This window comes from Mustela erminea, chromosome 21 (genome assembly GCF_009829155.1).
Source record: "Mustela erminea isolate mMusErm1 chromosome 21, mMusErm1.Pri, whole genome shotgun sequence".
Lineage (NCBI taxonomy): Eukaryota > Metazoa > Chordata > Mammalia > Carnivora > Mustelidae > Mustela > Mustela erminea.
In genome coordinates, this window is record NC_045634.1 from 13,003,300 (window position 1) to 13,020,068 (window position 16,769).

General features: G+C 40.7%; 1 protein-coding gene across 2 annotated transcripts in view; it reads left to right on the forward strand.

Moving 5' to 3' along the window:
- Window positions 1–16,524, forward strand: part of GSR (glutathione-disulfide reductase) — a 47,271-nt gene extending 30,747 nt beyond the window's left edge. The window contains exons 8-14 of one of the 2 annotated variants that reach the window (XR_004282354.1): window positions 2,960–3,046; window positions 4,323–4,481; window positions 7,943–8,054; window positions 10,070–10,201; window positions 12,089–12,222; window positions 15,237–16,277; window positions 16,503–16,524. Coding sequence is in view for 1 of the 2 variants with exons in the window: in XM_032329406.1 (XP_032185297.1) it covers window positions 2,960–3,046; window positions 4,323–4,481; window positions 7,943–8,054; window positions 10,070–10,201; window positions 12,089–12,222; window positions 15,237–15,386 (774 nt within the window). In the remaining variant the exon portion in view is untranslated. Of the gene's footprint in view, window positions 1–2,959; window positions 3,047–4,322; window positions 4,482–7,942; window positions 8,055–10,069; window positions 10,202–12,088; window positions 12,223–15,236; window positions 16,283–16,502 lie in introns of those variants that run through there. The other variant, XM_032329406.1, reaches the window with a different exon arrangement.
- Window positions 16,525–16,769: the final 245 nt, after the last annotated feature.

The window sequence follows — 16,769 nt, forward strand, 5'->3', positions numbered from 1 at the left end:
TTAAAAGGAAACCTGCAGGCTTAAATATAAATACTAGTTAAATTGAACAGACTGTCACGTTAATTTCTTATTCTGGAAATCAGTTTTGTATGATCAGAGGGTAGTGTTGGATTAATAACACTCGGTCAAAAAAATTCACTACAGGGGCGCCTGGGTGGCTCAGTGGGTTAAAGCCTCTGCCTTCGGCTCAGGTCATGATCTCAGGGTCCTGGGATTGAGCCCCGCATCCGGCCTCTCTGCTCAGCAGGGAACCTGCTTCCCTCTCTCTCTACCTGCCTCTCTGCCTACTTGTGATCTGTGTCTGTCAAATAAAATAAAATCTTAAAAAAAAAAAAAATTCACTACAGTGTTTGCATTAAAAGCAAATGTATCAAAGATACTTGCACACCTGTGTTCATGGCAGCATTATTCACAAGAGCCCAGGCATCGATGAAGCAGCCCAAGTGTCCGTTGACAGATGAATGAATCAAGAAAATGCGTATATCATAAGGTAGAATATTATTCAGCTTTAAAAGGAAGGGCATTCTGACTCGGACTACAACATGGATGAACTTGGAGAACATTACGCCAAATGAAGTAAACTAGTCACAAAAAGACAAATCTTATGATTTCCCTTATATGAGGTATCTAGTCAAACTCATAAAAACAGAAAGTAGAATGGTGGTTACCAGGATTGAGGGCTGTTTAATAGAGTGTAGAGTTTCAGTTTTGTAAGAAGTCAAGTTCTGGAGATGGCTGGCACAATAATGAGTAGACATAACACTCCAGGACTGTATCCTTAGAAATGGTTAAGTTGGTAAATTTAATGTTATGTATTTTTTATCACAAAATAATAATAAAGGAAGCTTACAGATCATCTTACTGAATGTCATTTTACAGATGAAGAAATTAAGGCCAAAGTTTTGCAACTGCAAATTAGCATCATAACTGAGGGTTAGCTGAGGGCTTAGAAAGCCAAGGACAGTACAGTTGACCCTTGAATGACTTGGAGGTTAGGTGTGCTGACCCCCTGTGCAGTGGAAAAATCCAAGTGCAACTTTCGACTCCCTACAACTACTAATAGCCTACTGTTGACCTTGACCTGGAGCCTCACCAGTAACATAAACAGTTAACATGTATTTCGTATATGTGTTATGTCAGATTCTTACAATAAAGTATGCTGGAGAAAAGAAAATGTTGCTAAGAAAATCAAAAGAGGGGCACCTTGGTGGCTCTGTTGTTTAAGCATCTGACTATTGAATTTAGCTTAGGCCATGATCTCAGGGTTATGAGATTGAGCCTGGCATCCAGCTCCATGCTGGGCGTGGAACCTGCTTAGGATTCTCTCTCTCCCTTTCCCTCTCTCTGGGGAAAAAAAAAAAAAAAAAAAGTCTTAAGAGAGGGGCGCCTGGCTGGCTCAATGGGGAGACCATGTGACTCTTGATTCCAGGGTCATGAGTTCAAGCCCCACACTGGGTGTAGAGCTTACTTAAAGAAAAAGAAAATCATAAGAGAAAACACATTTACAATATCATACTGTAAAAAAAAAACTGCATAGGTGGGCCCATGCAGTTCAGACATGTTCATGGATCAGCGGTTTCTGCCAGTGCAGCCTGTATGTCATTATCTGGTGAAGTGTTGCTTTATATGTTTGTTTTTTTTTTTAAAGATTGTATTTATTTATTTGATAGAGAGCATAAGCAGGGGGAGCGGCAGGCAGAGGCAAAGGGAGGCTCCCTACCAAGCAGGGAGCCCAATGCGGGGCTCGATCTCAGGACCCTAGGATTATGGCCTTAGCCAAACGCTTAACCTAATGAGCCACCCAGGCACCCCTATTTTTGTTTTTGTTTTTTTGTTTATTTTTTGTTTTTTGTTTCTTGTGTTTTTTTGATTAATCATGATAGTACCCACTGGGTTTTGGTACAGTTTTGAGCTTTCAGGGATATGGTTCCAGGCAATAACAAGAGTGTTGGCCTAAGAATCTGTTTGACCTTAACAAGCGTGTGATTTGAGCAAGTCATTTAATTCTTTAGGAATATTTATCAGATTCCTAACGATTCAAATGCTACGATTCTAATTCTTGATTATTTGAGTAAATAGAGGGAGACAAGGGAAATTAATAACCCCAGTCGACATGTACTTAAAGGAACTTTCTCTTTGGCCTTGAGACTGATCATATAATTTACCTGCAGGAGATTTATATCCTGAAGAATGTCTCCCCTAGGTAAATGTTATGTTATTTTGCATCGCAGGAATATATCCAGAAAGCTGGAAGGAAGGAGAGAGGCAGAGGGATTGACAGCCTTAATTTAATGTATAAGTAAGGAAATAAACGGCAGCACTGTATCAGTAGAGTAGATAATCCCTGCATTTGGAAAACCAGCTCATTCGCACATGCACTTGGGTTTCCTGCCCTTGCCAACCCCCATTCTCCAAACATCAGGCTGATTCTCCTCTTCCCTGTCCTGGTGTGAGTCCGTTCTAGAACTATCCTATGAATAACTCATGACCTCCCATCTTCACCCCACCTGGGGTTTGTTGCAGGTGGATTATCACAAAGACCTCTGCAGGGCCATGGTCTTGACTTTTTTGCATAAATAAGGAGATTTTGCTTCCTTAAATCATACAAGAGTAGAAGCTGCCTTGGAAATACAGAAAGGGGAAGGAGAATTTCTGTTCCCAAGACATAATTACGGGGAAATGCAGCAGGCTTGAGAGGGACATGGCAAAGAGAATAGAAGCCCGAAGGCTGCCTGTCTGTTTAACTCTAAAACGGGAGTGCGTGAAATCAGACATAATACAGACCTTGGTGGTGATGTAGGAAAACAGATCGAAACTCCTCTTACAATATGGCCATGAAGGAAAGAGGAGATAGGAGGCAGGATGCAGATATTTGGGTACCAAGTTTGTAATGTTATCTTCATTTAAATTTTATTCCTTTCCTACCACCCATCTCTCTGGTGCCTTTGTTTGTATACAGGTACTTAGAAATTTTGATTCCATTATCAGTTCAAACTGCACTGAAGAGCTGGAGAATTCTGGCATAGAGGTCCTGAAGTACTCACAGGTATGGCTGAGCCCCAGGCATGTTTATAGCCCTTATTCCTGTGTGTGTTGTGAATCACACTTTCTGCTATTGGTTCCACCCGAGTGTTTAATAAACGCAAACTCTGTGTCTCCCCCAGTCAAAGTATCCCTTTCTAGAGTACTACCAATTCTTTTCTTTATCCTAAGCAGCTGTATTTCTCAATATGTTAGTAAAGTCAAGGTATAAAAGATTAGAAATCTGGTAGTTAAATCTAGTTAAAACTACAACTCATTTGTGTGTGTGTGTGTGTGTGTGTGTGTGTACGCGCTCAAATGCCTTATCGAACATGCTTATTTTTGAGGATTGTATTTCTTTTTCAGAGAATAATATTATGGACTCTGTTTTTAAAGTGCACCCCTTTGAGTTCTGCAAATGGACAGACTTACAGAGTACTCTACTTCTTTGGAATCACTGAATTTCATTTTTCGTGCAGCATTAGGCTTGCAAAAGCAATTTTGTCTCTCGAGCTGCACCCTCTCAGTGATGGCCCCATCAAATACAGTAATAAATCTGAATGTAGAAGTGTTAACCTGGTAGTGGAGACAGAACCCCCTTGGGATCTTCACCAGACTGTGCACCTGGCTCTTCTGATCCAATTCTCACCCCCTCCCTGTGCTGATGAGGAACATCCAGGAGAAATACTGACCATGAGGTGTGAGTGAGGTTCTTAGCAATGCCACTGCGGCCTGTTTTCTCCCCACCTTCTAGTCGCCAGCACTGTGGTTATTAGATTTGTGACTTAAGATTTTATCATGTTTTTTGGGACGCCTGGGTGGCTCAGGTCATGATCCCAGAGTCCTGGGATCGAGTCCCACATCGGGCTCCTTGCTTGGCAGGGAACCTGCTTCTCCCTCTGTCTCTGCCTGCCATTCTGTCTGCCTGTGCTTGCTCTCTTTCCCTCTCTCTCTCTGACAAATAAATAAAATCTTTAAAAAAAAAAAAAAAGATTTTATCATGTTTTTTAAGAAGCACAGTTTAAAAAACCTTGTTTTTAAGCTGAAGCATTAGGGCATTAGGGTGTTGACAGAACGGACACTTCTGGCCTTCGCCTTATAATTCGGGCCAACCTAGGAAACAGTCTAGGCTCCTAGAAGTTGCGTTGTTGGCGTCCTTTGAGCAAAAGTGAATGTGTCAGCATCAAGGATCCACATGTAGGATCTGGTGGAGAATTTTTAAATGTTAAGGGTTCTAATTTCCTCTTCGTTTTCCGTCTTCTCTCCCTCTCCCCAAATTAACACGTTTTATTTGCCAATAGGTCAAGGAAGTGAAGAAGACTCCCTCTGGCTTGGAACTGTGCATGGTTACCTCAGTTCCTGGTAGGAAACCCACCTTGACCACGATTCCGGATGTTGACTGTCTGCTGTGGGCCATTGGGCGGGACCCAAACTCCAGTGGCCTGAATTTAAACAAAGTGGTAAGCTTAGTCTAACTAAAACACTTGAATATTTAGCACTTCTGTGTTCCCCACCCCCTTGACCCCTAAACTTTTGTTGGGTTAGATTTTTTTCTCTTTAATCTGTGCATCATTTGTCATCAAATCCCCTTCTTAAAACTGAAAAAAATACTGTTTTACCTTTTTAATGTGATCATCCTAGATCAGGTCTCTGCCCTGACTAGCCGCTTCCTTACAGATTTCCTTTTTACAATGATACTGGCTCTTTAAACCTTGAAATTATTCCTTATCATCTGTAACCTAATCTCGATTATTGGGTGTGTCAGTCAATCCTGGATATTTTGGGCACTTGGGGATGGAAGTAGGTGTGAAGCCGGCTTACCAGTGCTGTAATTAACATTCTGAGTTGTTCTTTTAAATTTTGAAGGCAAGTCTCCTGTAGTAGCTTGGGGTCTAGGTCTCAAGAGTTTGACCCAGTTTTGAGTCTTAGTTCTGTTACTTACCTGTTGTGTGGCCTTCAGCAAGCAGCTTCATTACTCTTTTAAGTTTCAATTGCTTCATGTAAGTATAGGGATAAAAACAGTACTTGTCTCACTGGGTTATAGATTATGCATGCAAAGTAATTAGTTTATTTCTTTATTTGGGAGAGAGAAAGTGAGAGAGAGCACTAATGGGGGAGGGAAGAGGTAGAGGGAGAGGTAGAAGCAGATTCCATGCCAAGCAGAGAGCCCAACGTGGGACGGGGTCCCAGGACCCTGAGGTCATGACCCGAGCCACATGGAGACGGGCTGCACCGACTGAGCCACCCAGGTGCTCCACAAAGGGATTAATTTAGATGCTGGCTGGTTGTATGAATTCAGTCCATGTTAACCAGCTGCTCTTTTTGATGATAGTAAGGATTTTCCTGATAGGCTATACTACTCTGCAAGTAATAACAGGATTATTTTATGTTTGTGGTTTATATATTTGATAGGCCTTCTTGAGCAGTGTGTAACATTTTAATTAATTTATTTATTTTTTAAAAGATTTTATTTATTTATTTGACAGACAGAAGTCACAAGTAGGCAGAGAGGCAGGCAGAGAGAGAGAGGAGGAAGCAGGCTCCCCGCTGAGCAGAGAGCCTGATGTGGGGCTCGATCCCAGGACCCTGGGATCATGACATGAGCCGAAGACAGAGGCTTTAACCCACTGAGCCACCCAGGTGCCCCTTAATTTATGTTCTAATAGTAATATCCTTTATCATTATTTTTTCATTTCATAAAAGGTGTTCTTCAGCATTTTAAAAAGTAAAAATATCCAGGGAGATGTTTCCTTGTTTTTAATTACTATTTGGTGAAATCTAGTTAAACTGGTTGTCTGTTTTATATTATCCAGGTTTTCACCTTTCAAGAGATATTTTGTCATTGTATAGATACAGGCTTTGGTAGGTTGAGTTTTCAACCTTTCAAATATTTTCCTGAATCTTTAAAAAATGAGATGAAAGTTTTCAGTCTTATTCAGTATTAATATATATTTGCATGATGCAAATAAACATTTTTACCATGTATAGGTCTTGTCAACCTATACTTTGTTACTAACCCACTTTAATCTTGCCCACAACTCTTTAAGGGCTAAGGACAAAGTAACCAGAAGCAGCACATTAATAATAAACAATCTACCAGGCTGTAATTCTGTGGGGGTAGGGAGGATATCTGTATTACTTACCACTATTTACAGTGACCAGGTTAATGCCTCATTTGTACTAGAAGCTCAAGTATTTGTAAATAAATAGGCAGTTATACAAGGTCCCATAGCTAGTAAGTGGCAGAGCTGGGATTTGAACCAGGTCTCTGTCTAAAAGTTGTACTCTTAACCACTGTGTTGTCTATTTCCACTCTTTTTCTTCTCACATGGGAGTTTATACAGGTGGGATCTGCAAAGCCACAAGATAAGCATGCCACATCTTTTTGGAGCTAAAATTTGACTCAGTATGCAGGAAAAATATTTGGTTAAGGAAACATCAGTATGTTTTAGAGAGAATACCGAATTTATTTGGATTTTTAAAAATTAAAATGGTGGGGCGCCTGGGTAGCTGAGTTGTTAAGCGTCTATCTTCAGCTCAGGTCATGATCCCAGAGTCCTGGGATTGAGCCCTATGTTGGGCTCCTCGCTTGGCGGGAACCCTGCTTCTCCCTCTCCCATTCTCCTGCTTGTGTTCCCTCTCTTGCTGTGTCTCTCTGTCAAATAAATAAAATCTTAAAAATTAAAACGGTAAGCTTCAAACAAGCCTGCTTTTGATGACTGCTTCATTCTAACCCCTCTAAGTTATGAATTAGTGCACTTCAAGAGGAGTGCTTCAGTGGAAAAAGGGTCCCCACCCAGATTTTATTTATTTATTTAATATGAAAAAGAGAGTGGGTGGGAAGGAGAGAATCCGAAGCCAACTCCACACTGAGCGCAGAGCGCAGCACAGGGTTTGATCCCACAACTGGTAGATCATGACCTGAGGCAAAACCGGGAGTCAGATGTGTAACTCACTGAGCCACCCAGGTGCCCCCATTCAGTGGGAAAAGTTTGAAAGTTTGAAAGCGCTGTCTTTGATGGACTCCACAGCAGTAGGAAGTAGCGCATCTGAGAGTTGAGTATTTCCTTTTCATGTTTTACCTGACCAGCTGAATTGTATTGCAATTGGATAAAATTGGATAAAATACTACCTTTTATTTATTTTTTATTTTTTTATTTTATTTTTTTTTTAAAGATTTTATTTATTTATTTGACAGAGAGAGATCACAAGTAGGCATAGAGGCAGGCAAGCAGGAAGCAGGCTCCCTGCTGAGTAGAGAGCCTGATGCTGGGCTTGATCCCAGGACCCTGAGATCATGACCTGGGCCGAAGGCAGAGGCTTAACCCACTGAGCCACCCAGGTGCCCCAAATATTACCTTTTAAATTAAGCAAGAGATATGAACTTTTCAGCTTTTTTTTTTTTTTTTAGATATTTTATTTATTTATTACAGAGAGAGAGAGAGAGAGATCATAGGTAGGCAGAATGGCAGGCAGAAAGGGGAAAGGAGGCTCCCCACTGAGCAGGGAACCAGATGCGGGATTCTATCCCGGGACACTGAAATTGTGACCTGAGCCGAAGGCAGACAGTTGCTTAACTGACTGAGCCACTCAGGTGCCCCTGAACTTCTCAACTTGTTGTCATCTTGGGTGCCTGGGTCATAGTCCCAGGGTCCCAGGATGGAGCCCTGAGTCGGGCTCCCTGCTCAGTGGGAAGCCTGCTCCTCTGTCTCCCTCTGCTGGCCTCCCCCCACCCTGGCTCATGCCTGCTCAAATAAATAAATAAAACTATTATAAAAAAAAATGTTTTTCATCTTGTGGTTGAGTGTTGCGGTTTTCAGATTCAGGCTGAGAAGGTGCTTGAACTGAAGATCCAGAGATTGGGTTTGCCTTTTTTGGTAGATAGGCCAAATAGTGACATGATAGCCTTTCACTTTTTTAGGGGATTCAAACTGATGACAAAGGTCATATCATAGTAGATGAGTTCCAGAATACCAGCGTCAAAGGCATCTATGCTGTTGGGGACGTGTGTGGAAAAGCTCTTCTTACTCCAGGTACTCTTTCTCTTTTCTCGGGTAAGGGAAGCTCTGCGGGTTGTAGAAACTGTTGAGCCATTCACAGTCTGTTCAACTTAAGCAAAGTTGAAAGGATGAGTGTCTTAATGTGGGCAAAATAATGATGTACGGAAATCGTTTGGTACCTGGTGTTTTCTCACTAATATTTAGTTTTCCTTAAAAGACTAAAAGTGCTTTAGTGAAGATTGAAATTGTTACTGAGATGACAGCTTCTTCCTTCTGAGGAGACTAAGTTAGAATCTCAGTTGTATGGGGTGACAGTGGAAGGAGGTGGCTTTGGGAAGAAGCAATGTAGAGTGGCATTCTTATATGATTATGTAGTCTTTTTTTTTTTTTAAGGTTTTCATTTTTATTTGTGTGTATGTATTTTTTAATTTATTTTTTAAAGTAGGCTCCATGCCCAACGTGAGGCTTGAGCTCATGATCCTGAGATTTGAAAGTCACATGCTTTACCCACTGAGCCAGCCAGGTGCCCTGATTATTTATTATAATGACGAAGATCAACCCAACTCCCTTCATCCCATACCTCAATCTACTCCTGAGTTAACTGGCACCATTCCAAGCTCTTTGCCCCACCTGTATTAGTAACATCGCTCCAGCTGCTTTCACTCTGTACCCCTGTGGTAACTCACCAGTCTTTCTAAAATGGTCCTGGGTCTTTTGTCAGACTGGAAAAGTTACTGCAGTCACTTGCCCAAAGCCTTATAGCTCCTTCAGGAAGTTCTTTTAGCCAAAGAAAAATAAACAAGCAAAGTTTCAAAAACTTAACAATAATATAATTGTTGAAAATTATATCAAAGAAAATTTCTTATGTATCCTACCAATACCTTATTTTGGGAAAAAAACGTGAAATCAACAAAATTAATAACTGATGCTTTTGCTAATGTAGGCATTTTTTTTCTAAATACGAGATTAAAAACAGGTTAAGGAGAATAAACTTTAAAAAAATAAGAAGTAAAAGTAATTTAAAAAATAAACATAAAAAAGTATTATGTGGGCTCCTGGGTGGCTCAGTTGATTAAGCGTCAAAAAAAAAAAGCCTCTGGGATGCCTGGGTGGCTCAGTTGGTTAAGCAGCTGCCTTCAGCTCAGGTCATGATCCCAGGGTCCTGGGATCGAGTCCCACATCGGTCGGGCTCCTTGCTCGACTGCTTCTCCCTCTGCCTCTGCCTGCCTCTTTATCTGCCTGTGCTCGCTCGCTCTCTCTCCCTCTGTCTCTGACAAATAAATAAATAAAATCTTAAAAAAAAAAAAAGCATCTGACTCTTGATCTCAGCTCAAGTCATGATCTCAGGGTGGTGAGTTCAAGCCCCACGTTGGGCTCCAACTTAAAAAAAAAAAAAAAACAACTTACTCTGTCAAGTCAGTAGCAGCATGACTAAGTGTGTAATTGGCGATTGAGATAATCATCAGAACCAAATGAGCCCAGAGTCCCTTTGGACAGCGAGGGAGAGTGTGGAATCATTCATTATCCAGGATCATGGTCTTTATCCTTGCTAAGCAGAGCCCTAATCCATCAGGACTAGCCAGGGAGGAGGAGCCATGATGTACGTGGTAGATAGGGGGAGGCTGGGGAGGCCTTCTCAGGAATTAAAGGAAAAAAAAAACAAAACACTGTGAAATGAGTAAGGTTATAGTGTACAACTGCAGTTGCTCAAAACTAATATAGTTTGCTTCATCCGTATTGTATCAAAAAGCCAATATTTTAATTCAGTAGGTAACTGTCTGCCAGATGATTGGGAACTAGTAAATATGTCCCACCTCTGCCCAACCCCCCAGTAGAAGGTACAGAATTCACATAAGCTGATAGTTTTGAATTGTTAACCAAGGCATTGGTATGTCTTCATTATGGTGATCTAGATATTATAATGAGCTTTGGTGTGACTCTTTGTCAGTATTAGTACTTTAAGCCAGAACAGGAAATGGTTAGTAGAACAATTCTGAGGTTTAAAGTGAGCAATAAACTGAAATGCTGATTTCTAAATATCTTTGTAGTTGCCATAGCTGCTGGCCGAAAACTTGCCCATAGACTTTTTGAATGCAAAGAAGATTCCAAATTAGACTATGACAACATCCCCACAGTCGTCTTCAGCCACCCCCCGATTGGGACAGTGGGACTCACGGAAGGTAGGTATTTAAAAACACAGGTAATTTGTAATTTCTGTCTTCCCTGGAACTTCAAGGGGAGGTTGTTGACTAAACCTATCTTCACTCCCTAAATTCCACTCCTTTCTGGCTTGGCCTCTTGTCATAATTCCAGTTTCCTCCTTAACTGCTAACACTTGGAGAGTAGAATTCCTTTTCCCCACACCACCCTTTTTGTCTCTTTGCCTTTTTTTTTAGCTTTCTTATTTGAACTAATTTAAAGAAAAGCTGCAAAAATATAGTATAGTCCCCTTATCTGCAGTTTCACTTTCCATGTTGGTTCCCCGTGACCAACCGTGGTCTGGAAGGAGATGATCCTCCTGACTTATCGTCAGAAGGTCAGGAGTAGCCTAACGCTGGGTCACAGCACCTACGTTACTCACCTCACTTCATCTCACCACACAGGCATTTGTCACCTCACATCATCACAAGAAGGGTGAGTGCAGTATGATAAGGCATTTTGGGAGAGACCACATTCATGTAACTTTTTTTACAGTGTATTATAGTTTTTAATATCAGTTACTGTTAATCCACTGTACCTAACTTACAAATTAAACATTATCATAGATATGTATGTATAGGAAGAACAGTATACAGAGGCTTTGGTATTATCCAGTTTCAGGCATCCACTGGGGACCTGGAATGTTTTCCCTGTGCATAGTAGGAGACTACTGTACTACAAAAGACTATGTGTACCCATAACATTTTTGCTTTACTATAGTTTTTCTCTACACACAAACACACACATGCTTCAATATCTGTTTCCTGGGAACGAGCAAAATACAGTTTTCAAAAGACAACATTTCAATTGTTACAATATGCAGGGATAGGGAAAATGGGTAAAGGGGATTAAGAGGTGTAGACCTCGAGTCATAAAATAAACAAGTCATGGGAATGAAAAACACAGCACAGGGAATATAGCTATTCATATTAAAATAACTTTGTATGCTGACAGATGGTGACTACACTTAATCATGGTGAGCATTTTGTCATGTTTATAATTGTTGAATCAGTATGTTGCATGCCTGAAACTAACAATATTATGTCATAATGCTCCAGTTTACAAAAAAGGTAATAAAAAAGAAATAAATTCATATAATATTATGCAGACTTTAGATCTTACTCATATATTGCTAATTTTTTGCATTGCATTTTTATAATTTTTGCATTTTGCATTTGCATTGCAAAAATGCATTTTTGCATTTTACATATTGCATTTTTTTCTTTCTTTTTTTATTCTTTAGGTTTTTTTTTTCTTTTTAAAGTAATCTCTGTAGCCAACATGAGGCTCAAACTCAAAACCTCCACATCAAGAGTCATATGTTCAACCAACTGAGCCAGCCAGCTGCCCCTTAAACAATGTCATTTTTAACACTTTTTCCCCGAATGTCAGTATTCAGTCCAGGATGTGATGCATTGTATTTGTTTTCTTACCCCTTTGGTCTCCTTTAATCAAGAGACAGAAATTCTGGGGCGCCTGGGTGGCTCAGTGGGTTAAAGCCTCTGCCTTCAGCTCAGGTCATGATCCCAGGGTCCTGGGATCAAGCCCCGCATCTGGCTCTCTGCTCAGCAGGGAGCCTGCTTCCCTTCCTCTCTCTGCCTACCTCTCTGCCTACTTGTGATCTCTCTCTCTCTGTCAAATAAATAAATAAAATATTTAAAAAAAAAAAAAGAGAGAAATTCCTTAGCTTTTCCTTTGTCTCTCATGACATTAGCATTTATGTTACAGAATGTCCCTTTTTGTAGTTTTCTTTGATATTTTCTCATGATTTTACTCAGATTATATATTTCTGGTCATCTCTCTCTTCAACAGCTCAGTGAAATTATTTAGGTTTTTGACAGATGCTTTTCCTCCCCTGTGCATTATAGATGAGGCCATCTATAAATATGGAAAAGAAAATGTGAAGACCTATTCAACCACCTTTACCCCAATGTATCATGCGGTTACCAAAAGGAAAACAAAATGTGTGATGAAAATGGTTTGTGCCACTGCAGAGGAAAAGGTATGGGAAAAATGTAGTAAGCTAAAGAATGTCTTCACACTTGGCAAGGATGGGGGTATTTGGCAGGATCGGGAGAGGGGAGACCAAGTAAAGAGTTAAGCCTCCTCTGTTTCAGCTGGTGCAGTCCTACTTTTATCTGCCTACATATACTGGGGTTCTTTGTAATATTTCTTTAAGAAAGAAGGTTCCAGGGGCACCTGGGTGGCTCATTCAGTTAAGCGTCTGCCTTTGGCTCAGGTCATGATCCTGGGGTCCTGGGATCGAGGCCCACTTCCGGCTCCCTGCTCAGTGGGGAGCCCGCTTCTCCCTCCCCTTCTGCCTCTCCCCCTGCTTGTGCTCTCTCTGTCTCTCTCAAATGAACAAATAAAAACTTTTAAAAATAAAAAAGAAGGTTCCATATATTTATGCTTTTAAAACATAGGAAGGAAAGTTTGAAAACCACAGAAAAGCTCACTGTCATGGACCTATAGATTAGAATAGATAGACCCCTTAGAAATACTGGTAAGTATAAGAACTTATCGGAAGATAAATTTAGATTTAACATAGCCAATCAGGGAAGAAGAGAGCGCTTATTCAATAAAATTTTCTGGGATACCACTTACCTAGTTTTGGTTTAATGTTTTGAGGAACTGTCTGACTGTTTTCCAGAGTGGCTTCAGCCCTGTGTGAGGGTTCTGGTGCCCCCAGCCCCTTGCGACTTGTTACTTGTCTTTAGTTGGAATCATCCCACTGGATACAAAGTGATATCTCATTGTAATTTAGATTTTGAACAGGTTTGAATTTGAACAGATTTTTTTAAAAAAATAATTTTTATAATAGGTTTGTTTGGGTATTAGTCAACCTTTGGGGCTTATAAAATTAATTAGTTAATTAATTAATCTGACAGAGAGAGACTGTGAGAGAGGGAACACAAGCAGGGGGAGTGGGTGAGGGAGAAGCAGGCTTCCTGCTGAGTAGGGAGCCTGACCCTGGCTGGATCCCAGGACCTTAGGATCATGACCTGAGCTGCCCAGGCGCCCCCCATGGGGCTTTTTTACAAATTGAATTAAATATTACAGCGGGACATGGCAGAATGCCCTGGGAACATGGCTCTGTGAAGGGACAGCGGCTTAGTTAAAGATTCAGGTGTCGTTTCCGGTTTCTTTTGTCAAAAAGAACGTAGTCTGTATGTGATTCAGTGACCCTGTAAACCAAAAGCCAGAAGACATAATCCTTGTATTATAGAAATCAGTGTCACTGAAGATTGACAGAAGCAGAGAATCAGAGCAAAGAAGATTAGTAAAGTGGGCAGCAAAACAGAAGTTGCTGTTTTCTGGCCCTGAATGTTTCTGAATAGTCTAAGATGTTCATATATTGGATCAGTGAGGTCTCTTCTTTTCTCTTAATCGGTTATTTCTTCATGCCTTTTATCATTCATTCATTTGATAAACATTACTTGACAGACTACCAAAGACTAAGAACTGGGATGTGGAGAGGAATCCTGTAAAGTCCGTGCCATCCCCAAAAGCTCTTTGTAAATTCAGTTTAGATCACAATATATAAGAAAAATCTGGCTGTGTTATGTATGTATGGTTTGGGACTTTTTTGATGTAAATTGAGATATGCTTTTTTTAATTGTAAAAAAACAGAACATAAAATTTACCATCCTAATCATGGTAAGTATAGAATTCAGTAGTATGTTTTTTTCTTTCTTTTTTAAAAGATTTATTTATTTGACAGAGAGACAGAGAACAGCCAAGGGAACAGTAGGCAGAGGGAAAGAGAGAAGCAGGCTCGCCCTAAGCAGGGAGCCTAATGGAGGGCTTGATCCTGGGGTCCTGGGATCATGACCTGAGCTGAAGGCAGATGCTTAATAACTGAGCCACCCAGGTGCGCCTCAGTAGTATATTATTTATTCATTTATTTTTAAAGATTTTATTTATTTATTTGACAGAGATTACAGAAGGCAGAGAGGCAGGAGAGAGAGAGAGAGGAGGAAGCCGGCTCCTTGCTGAGCAGAGAGCCTGATGCGGGGCTCGATCCCAGAACCCTGGGATCATGACCTGAGCCGAAGGCATAGGCTTCAACCCATTGAGCCACCCAGGCACCCCTATTCTTGATTTATTTTTAACCAAAGTATTTTTATAGCTAAATTTTATACTTTCTCACTTTGGTAAGAATATTTGCTGGAGGGGAACATTAACTATTAACACGGTTTTAAAATGATTGAGAAACAACTGGAAAATGCTATGTGAAACAGATACCTCTTAATGGTCCTCCGTGTGGTCATGCAGTGTGTATGGACGAAGGGCCTCGTGAGGGCGATCTTGTGCATGGTCCTGTGGAGAGAGTGGAAGCAAATGTAGGCAGGTCCCCTCTGTGTAGAGACTAAAATCTGCAGGGAAGATGGGCTGTAATTTTCTAGTCCCCAGAGAAATAGAACATTGTAGGGGGAGAGTCATGAAAGAGAGAGAGTGGTACTAGAGATCACATGATAGACAGTTTGACTTGGTTGGGAAGGCGACTGGAGCTATCAGAGGAATGAATGGGCTTAACTCAAAAGGGAAGGAAAAATTGTCCGGACAGAGGGAACAGCTTGTGCAAAGGAGAGCGCACAGTGAACACTCTGGACAGAAGGAAAGCCGGAGGGGCCTGAGCGGTAAGGGCTGTGGGGGGTTGCTGGGGAGGGACATGGGTGCAGGACTGCATAGTACCCTGTGTCCTTCCATGTCCAGATAGGAGACTCAGGTGTCTTAGAGGTTTTAAAATATCACGTATCTCGCATGACAAGTAAAAAATGTGGGTTAAAGCCTCTGCCTTCGGCTCAGGTCATGATCCCAGGGTCCTGGGATCGAGCCCCGCATCGGGCTCTCTGCTCCATGGGGAGCCTGCTTCCTCCTCCCTCTCTCTCTGCCTGCCTCTCTGCCTGCTTGTGATTTCTGTCTGTCAAATAAAATAAATAAAATCTTTTAAAAAAAATGTATTAATCTACCTAGTAAAAATTTTACTTAAAGCGTTTTTCTTTTTTGCTCCAGGTGGTTGGGATCCATATGCAAGGAATCGGGTGTGATGAAATGCTGCAAGGTTTTGCTGTTGCGGTTAAAATGGGGGCAACAAAAGCTGACTTTGACAACACGGTTGCTATTCACCCGACCTCTTCAGAAGAACTGGTCACACTTCGTTGAAAACCCGGACACTCAACGTGGCTGGCAGTTGGACCAGTAGACCTGAAAAGAACCAAATTACCATGTTTACTTACGTTCCCCTTTTACGTATTTCCTTACTGTAACCGGGAAATTCTGATAGTGGAAATTTTCAGCACATAATAGGACTTATTTATGTAATTAGAGATTTGTTTTGTCATCCAGGGTTAATTTTCATTTGATTCCACCTCATAGTAATCAATATTTTAAAGTTGTTTTATTTTTTGTTTACAGCTCTGTGCTAGCTGTTTTTGTTTTGTTTTGTTTTGTTCTGTTTTGTTTCTGTTTGGGCCTCCTTCCATCTATAAAACTATATGAAGTACCGTGAATTAAGGTACTTGAACGAATACAACTTGCCAGTTTTTAATAGATGAAGACGCAGCTCTGAGTATTACAAAGCTGCTTTAAAGATGTAACCATTCTCTAAAAATGTATAACACGAGAGACCCATCTTCCCTATTTTATTTCTTTCATTTTAAATGATAAAAAAAAAATCATGTTCCTTTTATGAGATGAAGTACATCGAACTTGGGAAAGATTTACATGAGCAAGGGACATTTTGGAAGTGATTTCTTCTTTCAGAAGGAGAGGAATTCAAAGTCTCTTCCTCTGCTGAGTTCATAGTTCAATGAGAGATTTCAAGTTTTTTTCTGTGTTCTATCATTTTTTTTCCCTGAAAACTATTTTCAAAAAACTGAAAATAAAATCATAGACTTTTCTTCTAACAAAATTTGTTACTAGGAATTTATACCTAAGAAATAATTTTCTAAGACTATTTCACATTGGGGATTACATGCTAACAGTGAGCTACCTTTAGTAGGCTTAAGGCCTTATGTGGGGCAGGGCGGAGATTTTTATAGATTAAGAGCAGAGGTATAGGGCGCCTGGGTGGCTCAGTGGGTTAAGCCGCTGCCTTCGGCTCGGGTCATGATCTCGGGGTCCTCGGATCGAGTCCCGCGTCGGGCTCTCAGCTCAGCAGGGAGCCTGCTTCCCTCTTCCCTCTCTCTCCCTCTCTGCCTGACTCTCCATCTGCTTGTGATACCTCTCTGTCAAATAAATAAATAAAATTTTTAAAAAAAATAAAAAAAGAGAGCAGAGGTATAAAAGAAACAGTTAGCAAAGTTAATGGTTGAGTTGGATGAACAATCTAGAAATCACTTAGGTTTTCAGCATTTTATTTCCATTAGCTTTCACCAACTAGGTAAACTAGTTCAAGTTTTCCATGGTTTTTATTAGTAACATAGTGCTACTGAGTTCTTTCTTGAAGCTTTAACTGAATGTCTTTCTGGTTAGCCATGTCCAGGTTGCTGACTTACTGAGTAGGTCCAAAATCATCAGAAGAAAAATACTATGTTAGTAACTAGG